The following is a 17,864-nucleotide window of genomic DNA, read 5'->3' on the forward strand; positions in this document are numbered from 1 at the left end:
TGTGGCAAACATACTTTGAATGGTACATCTTGTTTTTGTTTTTGTAGGACAAGTGGTGTCGCAAGTTAAGGAGTGTTCTTCTAGTTGACACCACAACAAAACGTCGTTTAGAAGTCGTTTCTGGAGCCATGTGTTGAAGTTTCGATGATTGTTGGTGGACCGGACGAAATCAACCCCGCCGTTATATTTAATTACCCAACTATTGAATAATTACCCAATTCATTTGGCTGTAATTGCGAACTCAATATCCCCAAATAAAGCTAACTGTTTCCGGCGATTCAGTCTAATTGATTTGCCTTCGTTCAATAAATCAGAATCTTGTTTGTTTACCCTGGTCTCGGCCAGCTCCTGAAGTGTGGGTATTTACTGTCAACTTAACTTGCACGTGTTGTAGAAGTAGGCAAGACGTGCTATTTTACACAGCCCGTAATGGCTTAGCAAACACGAAGGCTTCGATCTTTTCGCATAACGCAGTCAAACGCCTTTGTTAAATCGACAAACGAACATGCCAAATCATCCAAACAATGGACACGAAGGCTATTTAAAGTCGCGTTAATTTGTCAACGTTTGTTGAAATTCCGTCGATGGAATGATAATCCTGTTCTGTATAAACTGAAACGTTACACACTAGATAGTCACAAGAGGAGTCGTATTGTGTATACTAACGGCGAAAGATTAGCTAAAGAGGATTCGCTTGTATCCCGGTGTGAAGGTGCCGATAATACGCGCGTCTTAATATAAACTGATTATTATTGTGGAAACCCTCAAACCTTTACCTGTATGTATAGATTTACTGTACACCGAAATACGTCCCAATATTGACAAAATTCTTGTCAACAAAAATATTATACTATTAGACTGGCCACGGAATAACTTTCTGAAGTGATATGTCATGAAAGTTTTGACTTGTGTGAAAGTATGGTTGGTCATAAAGTGTTGGCATAGGAAATAGATCAACTTAGGCTAGTGTAGAATTAGACTCTAATGATGGACACCGAAATGAATTGAGGTCCGTGGTTTCGAAGTTGGCCTGGTGGGTCTCCGCGCCTTATCATGCTGTGATTATATCTAAAGTTTGTCCATTGTCTCGACGTTGGACAACGCCGGTCGTGACTGATCGACACACCGATGGTCTTTGTTCGGACCGGCGGCTAAACTTTGAAATTACTGAAAATATCTCAAGTAGTTTCTAATTTCCTTGGTTTGCCGTGTTTAAGGAGATGCTTCATTAACAATCGATTCAGTAGTCGTTTCCGCCGTTAGCGATACGGCAGTCGTGTGCCTCGCTATAAAGCCAATATCCGGTGTTCCACGGCGTCTGATTCACGCGCTACGTCACACACTACTGTTACTGACTAACTGCGGATGAGATAAATTAAATTGAAATCTGGTTAGAAAAATATCATATCGTTCCCTTATCAATTTAAACATATAGTTTGAGTAGTTTCCTAACTAATTTAAACATATAGTTTAAGCAGTTTACTAACCGTCTTGACTGCGATAAAAAGTCAAGGCTATTATTCTTAGAAGTTGCTGAGAAATATTCTACAAATTCAACAGCAGAAACCATCCAAACGATGATTTCCTCACACCTGGCGATGATCTCTAGTGAGACTTCGAAACATTGTGTCATTTTTGGTTTCAAAACTTTTAAATGTGTACATTATTTATACAATCTATTCTCCACGTTTGAATGTGGTTATTCTAACATCAATTTAGAATGTATTATTACGATTAATGCCACGTTTCGTTGATTTACACATTATTTTTGACTCCCCATTAGCACGTCCGGACTGGTTACGGTTTTTGTGCTTTGATTTGTCAAAATCGGGCAATTTCCCGCTGTGTTGTAGTTCGCGCATCTTTGTCGCGCTGGGTCAAATTGTTTACAACATTCGGTCATCACCGGTTGCATCATAGTAATTAACAGTAAGCGTTAATTGTCGAACAGTCATTATACTAGCCATCGTTTACGCGGTTGAATAGCCTCGTAAGTTAATTTATCACAGGCTGACATCGGTCGGTTGCGCCTAGTCGATGAATAACGCATAGAATAGAACAACAGTTAATAGTTCTGAACCACCTGTTGTTGTGTCGCCGATTATCACCCGTAATTCGCAGTGGCCCGGTCGCGATAAACCGGCGACATCGAACCAATCAGAACGCGCCTAGTGACTTGTATCAAAAGGTAAAATTGATCATGACGGTAGATTCAGAGTCATTCAGTTTACGGAGATATTGAGATTAACACCGCGCGAACTTTTAGTCTTTACCGATATCATATAGAAATACACGGAGCGAAATGGCAAATAGTCGAGATTCGCGAACACCGTCACCGACTCCGGTTGCAGAGAAACTTAATTCGCCATTCAGCATGGATAGAATCCTTGGTAGAGATCGTTCGCCCCCACACAGAATTACCGGTAAGTGAATATCTTCAACAATTTCCGAGGATTAACGTACAGATTACCTCTCTGTAAGTTTTCCAAAAATCTATAATAGCGAATCTATTTCTTTTTTTTCTGAAAATAGGTATTTCAGTAACAGAGAGTTCGCCTTGCAAAAGGAAATCGCCATCGCCAGATGTCGCTAGCCAAACCGGTACAGACACAGTAGACGGCACGCTGATGGATCATTGGGATCGGCCCCGAAAAAGTTCCCGACGAAACCGCACAAATTTTACTTCGTATCAGCTGGACGTTTTAGAAGACGCATTCAGAACAAGTCAGTATCCTGATGTTTACAGTAGAGAAGAGATCGCCATGAAACTCAACCTCAGCGAAGCTCGTGTTCAGGTATAATCGCCATTCAATCATTCTATTTCTTGAAAAGTTGCCTAGCTTTTAATCTTAACTAAACAACGCAATGGTTTCCATCTATCATTTACAGTTAAGATGTAGAAATGATTTAGGTTTTTATTGAATTCTAGTTTTTGCATAACCATAGAATGTATAACTAGAGTATACACCAGCTTATTAGCATAGGAAGTTAATTCAACTAAGGAAACCTCATAACTTCTGGTAATAGCGAACAATCTCTAGATTTAGGTGCAGATCTAAGCGTTATAACCACATACATTCCGTGAATTAGATTGCGAAGCATTCGTTCGTTCAAAACCATTAAGCATTTAGTTTCTCGAAATCCGTTAACGCCATTAGTTTGTGTGTATAGACTGTATCGGATCATCGTAGCTTCCCTTTTGAATAGATGACAAGCGAATCCCGTTGACAAAGCTACCTCCAATTTTGATACACTAGAATCGATACGAAATAAGTCTGAATTTACCGAATAATTAACACCCTTTCTTTCATCCGTCGCGTTCGATCATTAACAGTCTATTCGAAGCAGGAGTAATTACCTGATTAAGGATTTTGTTGTTCTCGCCAACGATTGTTCTATTATGTCGTGTGACGAGTTGTCGTTATTATCAATTATTCATTCGCCTAGTTTCCTTCATGGACAAAATGCATCAATAGCATCACACAAATAACGGCCTCGAAAATTGAATTGTCGTTATGTTTGAATCTAGTTCTTACGTTTCTCCCTATCACCGCCGATTAAAACGTATTTTTTCCAGTTGAAACTTGATAGATTGAAATACAAAAATATAATTAATACGTAAAAAATGATATTCGTATGGCATGTTGGCATATTCGTGGTCAAAAACTCAAATACATGTACTGCATACATTATTCTATTATGGAAATTGGGATGGTATGTACTGTTAGCATAAAGGTGAATACCAGCATCAAATCTGCTAGATTTATACGATTCGATCAATTCGAATAAGAAAATATTTAAATCTATTCTATATCATGCTTATCAGAATTTGCATATATGTCTCGATAATGTGTAACGAATGACGTTTTGATTGTTTTTGACGGCGAATCGTTTGTTTAACGAGACGTGGAGAGATACGATTCATTGACAATACCAGCGGGTGGGACCGGGCTTGCCTTTATGTAATTCACGATTATTAATCCTTTGACATCTGACACCATGCCACATAACAATTGCTACCAAACATATCGGATTTATTCATGTATAGCTAACCAAAATTCATCCTTATACCTTGGGATTAAGTATAGACGATCCATATTCAACATGTCTGACTAGATTCCATAGTTCAGTATTGGATAATTAATTTTGATTATTTGGTTCAAGTTCAAGTTCATTTATTTCATAGGAAAGAACGTACGACATAATAATATTTACAATTACGGAATTTAGAAAAGTGTGATTTTTTGATAAAATGTATGATGAAGGCCAAACAAAGCCTAAAGGCCCCTAAAGCGCGCACCCATGAAAGATCGAGTTCTTGTCGAGTCATCTGCAGAAATTTAATTCTTTCATTTCAACGGCAATATCTCATGTATCACCTACCTGCTAATCGAAGAAGTAATATATATATATTTTATTAGTAATATATATTTTATTAAAACGAAACCACAACGTTTCGGTTGTTGACGGACAGCCATCATCAGGTATTCCACCTGATGATGGCTGTTAGTTTCGTTTTAAATTATTTCATATAAATTCAAATTGGGAGTGTTTCATTCGACTACTATCTACCTGCTGTTTTATATTCTATTCTCAGCTGTATTTCATCACTATCGATAAAGTCTGTTGTATTGTTTTTTTATGCAACATAGTGCAAACAGATATTATTATTATTAATATCATTATTATCATTATTATTATTATTATTATTATCATTAGTAGTATCGATACCATAAACGTAGAATTCAAACATGAATAACTTGTCAACTATATAGAAATAGTTGAAAGTGTGAAATTACGGTGGCGTTTTGAAAATATTGATGGCAAAATAAGAAATCGAAATAACAAATACACATTAAATCTAGTTTATCAAAGGTTTCGAGGGGATTTTCCATTTAGAAGCGAGAACAATACTACAACATGGCAACTGTGGGTTACTACGCGTGTATCGAATAAATCACAACGGGAATCACTATGAGAGGTCTAAACTAGTCGTCGATTTCGTTATCGATATATCTTAAACATCCCTGATATGATCTACAAGGCCAGATTATCCGATTTGGTTTAATGCGATGACGGAGTTGTTTCTAAGTGAACTGATCAGCGATCTAACTGTGGCTTTCTTTAATTGTATTTTTCAGGTGTGGTTTCAAAATAAACGGGCTAGGTTTCGCCGACAAGAAAAACAAATTCCATCCAATAGCGACGACTCGCATCTCCTGAAACACCATCCGCCATCGACGTTGTTTGCCAGTCAAAATATTCGGTCAACTTCCGGCCCGGCGCTGCCTAATATGAACCCCGTAGCAGCGCCCTGGCCGAGCCCAGCGATGATGCAATATTACGCGCACATGCAAACGATTGCAGCGTTGCAGGCTCGATTCCAGATCGGTCGGGCACCGGTGCCCTTAAACTTCAACGGACTTTCCGGTCACTACCCTCAATTCAGTGCGGTTAATATGGCCAGTCGCCAGTTCCACGCGCACGCAACAACATCCTCGATCGATTCGCCGCTGAATTTGACAGTGAAACAGAGCCATCTAGCGACACCCACTGACTCGATTCGACGCGAAACTCACGTGAAGTCAGACGATCAAGATTCAGGAATCGAAAACGAAACCGACTCGACCGCTAGTCCGATGAAAACCACCGAATAGGTCAAGCAATTCAGTGATTTAGGTGAAATAGACTGATTTCTCACATTCATGAATATAAGATTATCTATATTCTATATATCTGGGTTCAAAATAATTCAGATTGAAAATGATGCATTTATCAATGGTGATTTGCATTTAGGTGTCAGCTGGTATATTTATATACAGTGTACTCAATTAAATACAATGTATAATACTATTTTTATGCTGTTTTCTGTGTTATTGAATAAAATTCATAGATATTTATTTAATTCGGAAATCAATGACTAATTTCCTATGGGTTTGATCAACCAGAAGCTTATATTAACAAGGACACCGTGTTTTTCGCCAAATCAAGCCGCTAAAATAAACCATAAGTTACAATGAATTAAGTCGCGGAAATCAGAGGATTTTTTACTCGCAATCTGCTTATATTGCGATGTGCTTGATAAGTAATTCAGCCAGATGCCAAAATAATGAGCAGGAAATTTCGCAAATTTGTCCTAATTCAAAAAGGCAAAATCGACATCGATCGGTCCTAGTAAAACATGTAAAAAAATAGGATCTTTCCCCCACTCCGAAGCCATTTTCAGCGTTCCAGTTCAACCGATCACGTGGGAGTGTGGGACTTCTATACAAATGGATGATAATAAGTAGTTACATTATTCCAAGTTTTTTTTTTCTAATGGATCAAGTAGATAAAACATTTCTCAGAATCTGATGAAAAATTTCACACCACGGCCTAGAGCAGGTAGATTTCGCTTTGGCAGGTTTATGCAAAATTTCAACGAATCTTTTTGCATAGTTTTTTTTTGGAATAGATTTACCACAATAAGCTTATGAATATCAGCGGCACGATGAATTTATGAATATAGATCCCATCAAAAATTGTAAAATCAGAATGTCACTCTGTATAAGTATGATTAGCTCCTAATATACATGTGTCATCTTGCCGCAGAAAGAGAATTATATCATGAAATCTGTATTTTGTGATACATCATTCAAATGAACGTTATTACTTTCCGATTAAGCAAAAGACCATCTGCTTCTTTAAATCTCTTCTCGTTAGCATAGGGGCATATTAACAATATCATTTTTTGTGCGGACGCGTGAAATCTGGCGTTAAAGCGCATTGGCAGATTAATTTTGGGAAATTTTAATTCACATTTCAATTCAGTGCCAATGACTCTAGCCTTTTGTTTGTGCGGTGTATCTATATGTAACAGTGTTCCCCGCTCGTCCGTGTCTCGACAGGGAACACCGTAAAATAATCTAATTGCGCGAAACACGAGCTGTAATTCGTTAATTCTCGTCGCGCAAATGGGCAACACGGATCGACCGGAAGTAGCAAACATGGCGCATAACGGCAGACCAGAATACAGATGAGCAGACGAATAAACTTGACTCGACCAAACATTCCGTGACAAGAATATTATTACAGTTCATCTCTGAATGTCGTATATTTAGAATCTGCAATAGCATCCACGGGAGCTTACGTTACAGTCAGATTGTCTGTAAACCGTGAAATATCATCGGCAAAAATCTGTCAAGCGATAAGAAGATTTTCGAAATTCTTATTCACTTGGTTTAAATCAATGCTATACTATGCCACGCCAGACCATGCTGTTTTCCTTCTAAACGAAAACAATATTTTTGCCCGGGATCTAAATGATAAACCTACCTCGCTAACTCGGAGTTAACCCTAACTCACAACAGTGGAACTGCATCCAGATTATCACATCAGCAATTCTCTTTCACTTTTGGTCTTCTTTACAGAGGGGAAAATACGGCGTATGCATAAAAAGTATCACCCAGCCCCCGAAACGTCTTCAAAAGAAACTTTCTATTTGTATCGATTGGTTGATCATCTGGAATATGTAGCGCCACAAAGAATTTCCCAGCGATTTGCAACGGGGTTTTTATTAATATTTGTATTGAACTAATTCTCCATTCTCTATGAAATGATCAAAGCGGAAACTGAAGGGAAAGTCGCCGTGAAAGACTGCCTCGTTATCGAACAGATCCCTCTGAGAACCGGAAGTGAAATGATTACCGACATTCGGTCGGTTAAATGTCGTAAATTGGTCGTTGTCGCAATTACGAGCTTGATAAAATTCTTTTGTGTCGATAATTTGATCTCTTGGTGGATTCTGTGCCGATATTAAGTTACGCCTTAGTCAGCGTTTGATACACACACGCGCGTGCGCCGTCCTGAAAAGAAGAACGCCTTAATCTCTAAGAAGAAAACGACTTCCAAAAATATTCTCTCTAGCTCTTAAGCACGTGGTTCATCCGTCGATATATCTACTGTGATCATTACGATTAAAGAGACATTACTCACTCACTCAAATCACACCGAAATTCTCCACATGTAAAATCCACAATCTGTATTTTTGCAATCGAGCGACACATGCCGTAACCGACTTGTATGAAAAACTTTCATATGTAAGTGACATTATTAAATTGATAAGTACCATTAAATCGCGTTTTCTCCAATTAGTGGAATAAGCGATGTCATCATACTTATTTAATGAGCGCAATATTTTCGATATGTTTTCACTTGTTATATAAAAGGGGGTTGTTAGTGCATTATGTGTTGGGACGACACGCTTTAATTAACTGACGCATAGAAACTGGAGTGCAGTTTAATTACCACTTACAAACACTGCGGCGAAGAAAACCAATCGGCGCTGAAGTGACTGTTTAAATACCAGTATAGCGAAATATAACGAGTTCAAAAGACTTGATTGTCTACCACTAAAAATTAATTAGGATTTGCAGTAGTTTATTAATTCTCGTTGGTACGCAAGACACTTTTCGAATTGGAGTGTTTGATGATAAACCAACAGCGATGGTGTCTATCTGGATGAGGGCTGTAATACACGATACACTGTTCTGGTTGTTTTCCCGTTAGATTACCGATGTAATGTGGTGCTGGCAACGAAATGAAAGGGAAATATAGGGACAGTAACAACCTAGGGGCCGATTAGCCCTCTAACATAACTATTTGAGGCACTGGAAGTGATTCAAAATGTGGAAAGATACCAATACCAGCACCGATCTCCTAACTTACCATGAAAATGAAATTATCCTCTGAAATTAGGCTGTTACTTTTTTTTCGAGTATTGTTTTGATCTTGAATTTTCCCTCTTATTCATAGACGATTGATTAATCTTGAGTTGATTTGAATTTTATTTCCCTTACTGACCCACCACACCTGCCGGGAACGAAACCGAGGTTGAAACCGTAAATCGAAGCACAGATATCGTTGGACGATTGGTCGAATTAACAGAATCTTGTTTTTTGTGTCGAAGTGTACGATTTGAAATTTCGGATATTTTCGTGTATATATTGTTAATCGGAATGTTCAGACGGTTAACAAAAGCAGGTGTTTCGAGCGGCGTTCTCCGCGTGTTGTGGGTCGTGAAATAGTCAAAACAAACGTTCGCAGAAACCCATGTTCAAACAAAGTTCTTTGTCTATTGGGCAATTAATTTCGAAATAAACTACTCCCTAAAAGTTACACATATAAATAAGTCTCTATTTCGAGCCGACGCGGGACTCGTTAGATCAAGGCGCAATGTGGTGAATATTTACTTATGATAACAGGCACTGATGAATTATGTGTCAATATATTCTCGCAAGCTGCTCAGATACAATGTCAATATTAAACGCTATTAAGAATCATTACAGGCAATTAGTCACAGAAACCAATGCAACCGTTAAATCATCGCTACCGTTATCCATTCTTTCGCGTTGCCCTGGTGGCGTCTTTCGGGGACACGTCATTCTAGACAGGGTTGTTGGTATCCCCCACTCCAGATGGGGAGGTGTTGGGCACAACGAATGATACATTCTCGGGGAACCGAACTATCACATCTGGCAGGAGTTGGGTTCATCCAACGTAATAGGGCATCATTATAGTTACAGAACAGTTGTTAGTTAGTTGATGACAGTTAGTTGAAGAGTGTGCTACTGTCACGCCGTCGCGAACGGAAACCTTAAATGACACCTATTGGTAGATGTTGGAACCATAACCAAAGCTATCACTGGTGTTGCCATCTGACGTTCGGTCGCTGAAATATCTTCCATATTTCTCGCACAATTCATTTTGTACAAAAATCATTACAATCTAGAACAAGGCTCTGGCCGCATAAACACTATAATCTATTTCAAAAACTCACTAATAGAACTGCCTAAACCAAGAAATAATACTACAACAAAATCTTCATATTTGGAGTCTTAACAATATAGTTATACATCTGAACGTAAGCGGACTTAATACAGTAATACGATTCACAATCGACACCATTAGTGTAGTCTATTTATTAACTAGCCAAACGCCTGTTTTACACCTACTTATCCTGATTTTGACACTTGATGTATGTTCTGATTTTGATCGAACCGGGATGACGGTCTATCAATACGCATATGCATAGAACACTGTCTGACCACTTTTGCTAAATATCATCACATACACATTAGTTTACTGTTTCTGATGTTTCGACTGTAAACTCAGTCTCATTGCCGCGATAGCTGGAACGCTGCCTCCGTTTTTGGCTTCAGGATAGCAAGCTCCGTACGCAATGGTGGCTGGAAAGTTGCCTCTTGACATCGGTCTCATCAAAAACTACCAAAAACCTAATCGTGACAATGTAAATAAAACCCGATCAAGACTGTATATACGTTAGTGTACAAACATGTATTCAATATTCACGTGCCTGTGCCGCTTTCTTACTGACGGTGTATCAATGCGCATAGTACTGTCCGTTTGATTGCGACGCATCCACCTAACTATGCACTGTATATTAGAAACACAAACTGCTCCCTGTGTACAACTTTTACTTTTAGGCAAACTCAGCACCAGATGTGAATCAACTGCGCACCCCTTGACGGATAAACCCATCCTCATCGGAGCTACACCGTCGATGTCATACAACTACACTTCGGATACCCCAGGACCGGATACTCTCATTTGGAAAATTTGCGTTTCGAAATGTGCTTCCTTTCTATCTAGTCAAAACGCAGGACAATCAACTTAGAGGACTTCTACATCAACATCTACCCGAGATAAAACTAAAATAAACTATCGGACTATTTGCACGTAGAAAACGACCAAAAAAAATTGAAAATGGACAAAATGATCTTCAACCTTGTAATATAGCTATTTCTAAAATTTCGATGTATTAGATTAGGCAGCCAAGAAAATTCAACCCAATTAGTCGCTTGTGCCGGTTCAGACTGAATGGAAGATTGTTTGAATGAACCGGAACCGGATTTCCCGATTATGTACTTCGATTTAAACAAAATACTTTTGTAAACTCGACCGCCGATCACACAACTATATCTGTACTTCGATTTCCGATTTCAAAATCAAACACCCTGTTTCGCTCCCGGCTGGTGTGGTGGAGTCTGTAAGGGACACCCAATCAAAAAATCAAACGAAATTTTCCAACCAAATAAGTAACAGGGACAATCCCTATTTTAACATCAATAAAGAAATATATTTCCTTTTCGTGTAATCCGATAGATGGAGAAGGAGAAAATCCTACAATGAATCTAGAATAAAAGACGAAATTTCTGTTAGATACGAATATATTTCTGCAACATATCAGCAAATATCTAATAACCACCATCAGGCATGCCGTAAAGTATGAAATAGCCATCATCAATTTGCCTGATGAGGGCTATTGGCTAATATTCACATCTATTTGAACATCTTTATTTTCATTGGATTTATTGTGGGATTTTCTACTGAATTCATATATATTAGACGGAAATTGTGAATTAGCTCGACCGATAGATGGAGAACGTGTACAACGCGACATGACGTTCTAAGCGACAAAACTTTGATCGTGGATCGGTTAAATGGTAGCGCTCCGAATAAATACAAGGGAGATGAGCCGTATCCTATCACATTACCTTTACTGTGGTCTGGTCAAGGTTTCATAACCCACATTGCCCACAATTGACTTTTTTGCTTGATATTCCAGGATATGTGTAAATCATCGGTTCCAAGTTGTTTTCAAAAGTAGAAAAATGATAAGAATACAAATCGCCCAAGGACATTCCTCCACCACCACTGAAATTTGGACGGGCCCATCAAAATATGATGCCAGAAAATTCCTGATTGACCTTTTCGATTGGATTTACAATTTTTCAAAATGGACTATGCGGTTCTTCGCATCTTCGGCACGATTCGCACATGTTATTGGCGCAAGGGCCCTTTATGGATCCGCCCTTGATAGCTTCACGGCTCAGTGTATGCTTAATTCCAATTGGAATTTGTTTAACCGATTGCAAAAAAAGATTTCTCTTAAATGTCCGTCATCCTGATTTTGTGAAAATTGAAAGCAGCTTCTAAAAGAATCAAGACGGCGTTCGATTTTGTTCAATCGCGTCGGTATCTAATTGAAAATGAATATGACGTAACCGAATGAGACAAGCTCCGATGAGCCCACGATTCTCGGAGACGAAATCCGTAATTTACCTCGAATCTGCGGCGATTAGCGACGACAAGATTCAGCGACCGCCTCATATTACTGCTGAAAATCAACGCAATCGTGGCTTTATAAATTTGATTAGTATCAATAAATTCACCGTGTTAGCCTAATGCGTTCCATTTCGGTGTAAATGGAATGCGTCGTTTTAGCCGATTCGTAGCCAATTTCATCTCATTTTGCCTCATCAGCGAATTCATTTAACCTTACTTTTATGCCGGCTAAAACAAGTGACTGCAGTAAAAACCGAGCTTCATTTATTCGGAACATGAAGTCATCTTTTATTTGCTAGGTTCTATTTGCCGAGACCCAGAACGGGCAATGCTGATGTCAATTTTCGCAAGTAAATAGCCTATTAACTCGGCAGGGTAATGTAAAATGCAAATTTAGCAACAGTGCCGCTAAAACAAATAAAATGACAGTAACTAAAGAATTGATAAATGGCAACTTGGGGAGTATATTAAGGGACTTTTTATGATCCACCGAGTTCGTTTCATCGCAAAATATTCGACCATGCGTCGACAAGTGTACACTTATTGTACAGGGTTTCGTTTCCGCGTACATAAAAATCGTGATTAAAACCAGATTAATGTCGTTATCGAATTTTCATAAATGAAAATTGATCGTTCATTTGCATCGTTCGATCTACAAAATCGGATGATATCATAATCAAAATGGAACTTCTTTTTTTTTAATATCGAATACGATTCATTTTCTCGAATGCGTATGTTTTGTAAGGAGAAAATCCCCAATCTATCCCTGCGTTTCGAAAGTTCCGTATTAAGTTCCGGTTGCAGGAGATGACAACCATCCCTTTTTCAGCCGACAGAGATGTCCCCCACGCGCGCTGTCTTTACACTTCAATTACCGCAAACGATAGATGCTTTTACGGCTTTAACTTTAGAGATTTTTATCAGACGATTTCTTGCCATTACCGGCAGAAATTAGGAGTTAATTATTTAATGCATTGGCCGGAGATGGGAACCGATAGAACGGGAAGGTGCCGGTATAGTGGACGAATCAGTTTTTTGCCGGTCGTGTGACAAGTGAAAGGAAAGTAGGAACCGAGACGGCACAATGTTGACATTTAAAGTTCAATCAGTTGAAAAGGTAGTCTCTCTTGTCATGTGATGTCGTCTTGACTGAGAACATTATATCAGTAGAAATATGGATGTGAATAAAACAAAACCACTAGATCATTTGAATGATCCCAATGCAAGGTTAAGGAGCCGAATATTGTCTCCCACCATGTTTGGTACTCACACACCGAGCACAGTTCCAGAAAATCATTTTTATCATCATTTTTTTCTCTCAGGGCAACCAATTTCCACAAATGAATTTGAGGTTGACTTGTTGATGTCAATATAGAAATATGGCATTTCTAACTTCTTGCTTGAGTGAAATCATGGACTCTAAAACGAAAGGGTGAAATGGTGAAATCTACCATTGTCGTTCTGTTTTTCTGTGATAGCTAATCATATGCTCCCAATCCAAGAAGATCCAGTGAAGTACAATAATAACAGGTTTCTCTTATTTCATGACTCAGTCTTAGAGTTAAATGAAAATAAATGTGCTAAAATTGCGTGGTCAGTATATGACATTTTATTTCGCAGTAAAGCGTATAGATGTTACCCGTAGCACCATCACTTCCGTCGCAGAAGCTTTCGCTAATATGTAACCAAGGCATCGTCAAAAGGTGACGATGGACGTCTTCCTGAACAGGGTTCCATAGTTCTGGATTTAGGAATAATTAGGATTGACCATATCAAATGATTAAGTTGACTACCTAGATCAGAACCAATGGAAACATTTTTTTCAGAAAACAGCTATGATAAGTTGCAACTTCTCAATAAGTACGAACAAGTTAGGATGATCGCGATGATGTTGATGAAACGCCTTGATCGTTCAAAGCCAACCACCTTCCTGATTCAGAGTTTATTTTCATGAGTTTGACTCTGCTGGGGTCACGATATTTGATTGTTTAGCTCAATAGCCCATGGTATTTTTACACACATTTGGTTTTTGGTGTTGATGTAAAGATGGCCACAATATTACGGAGAATATGATGGCCCTTCCTTGATGGATAGCGTCTCGCCGACGGCTAAGGAAGCTTATATTTCTACGTAGATTCTCAAGAAAAGTGCAAAAGCTTGCGTCCACCGCCGTTAAATGTCACGATGTAACCAGTGTTATTAATGTATCATCCGCTCATTTGTAGCTAGTTAGCGTTTTCTGTTACAACAAGAGTATAAAGTGCAGCTTTACTTTATTACATAATTGTCTATGATAAACGACGTCAGGTTTTATCATTTATCTCCCGGTATAAATCATCTACACTAATCGAATCTCTTTGTCATCTATTTTCCCACTTTCCGCATTTATTTCGGCTATCATTCTTCTTCGTCGTCCGTTCCGCCATATCCATGGTCTCTGTTTTATGATGTACTTCCGGTGCGTTATGTCCACGCTATGATTTCTGTGAGCCGACATTAATGGCGGCCATTTAGCCGCGTCGGTCGGCTGTTCGCTTCGTGCCGGGTCGGATCATCGGCACCATCAGTTACCAGTAAATGTATTCGGTTTATGAGTTTGCATCGGTACAAACATTAATTTAATCACAGTATAATGGTAGTGTTTAACTTGTCAGCTAATGATCCAAAGACAATTAACTTGCTTTAGCGCTGCTAATAGCTTTACTGTAAACACGATCCAAATTACAGGCAATAAAACTTGATGCAATTATAAGACAATGATCTTGATAACTTTTTTACAAATGACACCGGATCATGTCAGTCGAAATACGTATTATGTAGTTAGCCATATAGTTGCTTTTAGTCAATCGTATTTGAACAGCATTCCTTTACGAACAAACCAACAGGTAAACCACAACGATAAACCTCTAAACATTTTCCTTATGGTGCATTCTGGGAATTGATAAACGGACAAAGCTAATAAACGATGGGTACATCACCCTTGAAGAGGCAGATATGAAATAAATTATGTTGTATTGAATTTATATGTCAATATTTTCGACAGCTATTACGCCCGAGAGCGATGGCGGCGAGCCACTCTTGGTTAAGACTGTTCATTTAAAGTTGTCGCTATCTATATAAAAGTTAATCTAGGCGATACTACGATTTATACGAGTTAGATTAATATAATTCATTTGTACCGCGAACGAGACAAGTGAGTCGACATTAACCGTAAATAGTTGAAACTACTGCGCACAATAGATGCGAATAATCGAGATTAATTTAATAAAATTTCACAAGCAGTGAAATAAGGGTCGATAAATTAATAGCAGCCGTTCGTTGAATTGATACGAGAAATTAAACTAATGCGACGCGTTTTCTGGCGAATAGAATCGCTGATAACATTCATTTCCATCGTGTTAACTAATATTACCGCGTTCGCAGTTCGGCAGTGTTAACCAACGATTCGGTACTGAAAGGAATCGCTATATACCATTAGGAATGATTAGTTGGGTTATTGGTAACGTTTGATAGTTTCTGTGATGCCGAATAAACGATATATTGACTGGGGAAGTCATCCTACTGTTGTTGCTGAATCTGCGTGGAATCAATGCTAATATTTACAGATGAATCAACTTATTCTACGGCCGTAACTCTATCAATTTCCTGTCAATTATTCAATTTAGCAGCCACCATTATTGATCGTCGCCGAACAAAATGCACATATTGAAAAGCCGACTTCAATCAGCGCGTTAATGAATTCATTCGGCTCCAGCGCCGCGACCAGACCGCGGTAGAAATCTCAGCGTGAAACGTGAATCTCTATAGAAAATGTCTCAACTGAACGGGAAAAATTTGCCGGCCCCGATACGCTCGATAACAATGCGAGCATTTAGCCCGTTTTGTTACAGCCGATGACAAACATTTTAACGCCCGGTACGCTTCGAGATCCCAACTTCCGGTGACGTCGGCTCCGATGAATGGTCCGAAACCGGAGCTCGCTATTCGGAATAATATTGGGTAAATTCACGCAGCGAAAGGACTTAAACGACTTCCTCTCAACATAAACACGCACTCGCATTTTACTTTATATCACAATTCAAAGCGAACAATCGGCTCCTAAATTGCGGGGCTATATTTCGGGTCGGATTGCGTGTCCAAAATGAATGAAACCGCAATTCTGCAATTGAATACGGATAAACCAAGGGTCGTGGGTCAAACTAGGCTCAGAATCAATTAGATATTTTAAAGTGAATTTGTCATTAAATTCTGATTCAGCCTCAAACGCTGATCGAAGAACTGAATTCAGGCCTCACTGGTCAGCTGGCCTTCTTAATACAATATTGAATCACTGGATAATTCTATTTTTTTCAAAATTGTTTGAAAATATCAATGAACTATTTATTTACAATCGTAAGAAAACAATGAAATCAATTTCCTCCGTTTATAGATCTTGACCTAAAATTTGCGAATAACAACATTCTCTGAAATTTCTACACTCACTGGTGGAACGAATTTTGTGGGTACTACATCACGTATACTTCATGTAGCCGAAAATGAAATTCATGAAATTCACCCACAAATGACTTAAAAGCTTTGTCGGTTACTCCTCTGATCGTTATTAGGTTATAAAAAGCAAAGTGAATTATGGATTTTGCTCGAAGGCATTGTCTTAAAGTAGAAACGTGATCGCGTACACGGATAAAGAATACAATTCTTTTTGTCTAAATATAAAATCTATAATAAAAGAAACGCGCTTTATTTTTATTTCTCAGTTTCTTTGGCGTCACGTTTATTTATTGTTTTAGCCAGTATTGAGTGACGTAATTTTCAAAAATTGCGACGTTCTGTTTTGTTGCGTGGACGTTTCTCGAAGTAGACATCCGATACATCGACTTTCGCAAGGTTAAGTCACATGAGAGATACAGCTCTACCTGAGGAAGACGGGTCCTGAAGTTTACGTTTACACGTGAGAAAAATTACATTTTTTTTCTGGATGGCTTATCTATAAAAACAGCATTTTTCTTCCATACCTTATATGTGTGTAACATCCTAATGAAATAAATTTCAAACAATCAATACGATATATCTAATAACTGAATGATATATGAAAGTAATGACACATCATTTTGATAACTACTTAATTGGGATCAATTTCAGTTTCTGCTTTTCGACTGATGCATCATTCCAGCCCATGAGATTATCTTTTTTTTATATTCATTCATCCAAGAATTTCAGGCGCATATTACAACATTCTAGTGAAAACTAGGAGCCATGAACTGTATTACTCGCCATATAGTTATGGTCACAATGAAACGGAAGAACGCGGGTTTCAACCTCCGGCTCCACCGCGCTGACAGAAAACAGATTGCATTTGTCGGTAAATTAAGCAGATTCCAAAGTCAAGATTTTCTCACTGTAACCGTAGTGAATGAAACCGAATCGTATTCGGCTGAAATTCTTGGCAATTTTACCGCGTACGTTCTCCAGGCAAGCGCCGACTTCCTGGCCGCGTCGAACGAAGCCCCACGCTGCGTGTTCGATGAAAATTTATTTCCGTGCCTTCTCCATCATTCGGTAATTGGCGACGACGTTCATTATTATCGATGATAGATGAGAAAACGGAGAAATGGAGGTGTTAAATTGTCGTCTAATAGACCCGCAGAAAAAGCTCCACATACGACGCAGAAATAGGAAATGAGAAAAAAATTATCGATACGAAACTTCACCGGTCAGTAGATATTAGACACCATATTGCA

The 17,864-nt window shown here is 38.6% G+C and overlaps 1 protein-coding gene across 1 annotated transcript; it reads left to right on the forward strand.

Annotated features, from left to right (window-relative positions):
• The first annotated feature begins 2,238 nt into the window (after nucleotides 1-2,238).
• On the forward strand, nucleotides 2,239-5,821 carry LOC141906049 (retinal homeobox protein Rx-like). Its single transcript, XM_074795200.1, has 3 exons — nucleotides 2,239-2,423; nucleotides 2,533-2,795; nucleotides 5,142-5,821. Exons 1-3 carry the CDS (start codon nucleotides 2,303-2,305, stop codon nucleotides 5,655-5,657), a joined length of 900 nt encoding a protein of 299 aa, XP_074651301.1. The 5' UTR covers nucleotides 2,239-2,302; the 3' UTR covers nucleotides 5,658-5,821.
• Nucleotides 5,822-17,864: the final 12,043 nt, after the last annotated feature.

The sequence above is a fragment of the Tubulanus polymorphus genome, chromosome 5, assembly GCF_964204645.1.
Source record: "Tubulanus polymorphus chromosome 5, tnTubPoly1.2, whole genome shotgun sequence".
Classification (NCBI taxonomy): domain Eukaryota; kingdom Metazoa; phylum Nemertea; class Palaeonemertea; order Tubulaniformes; family Tubulanidae; genus Tubulanus; species Tubulanus polymorphus.

Bases quoted from the DNA above. Each gene is read 5' to 3' on its own strand.
- LOC141906049 (XM_074795200.1), top strand. From the start codon at position 2,303: ATGGCAAATAGTCGAGATTCGCGAACACCGTCACCGACTCCGGTTGCA. The intron at 2,424-2,532 runs GTAAGTGAATAT...TTCTGAAAATAG, and splicing joins GCCCCCACACAGAATTACCG to GTATTTCAGTAACAGAGAGT. The intron at 2,796-5,141 runs GTATAATCGCCA...TGTATTTTTCAG, and splicing joins TCAGCGAAGCTCGTGTTCAG to GTGTGGTTTCAAAATAAACG.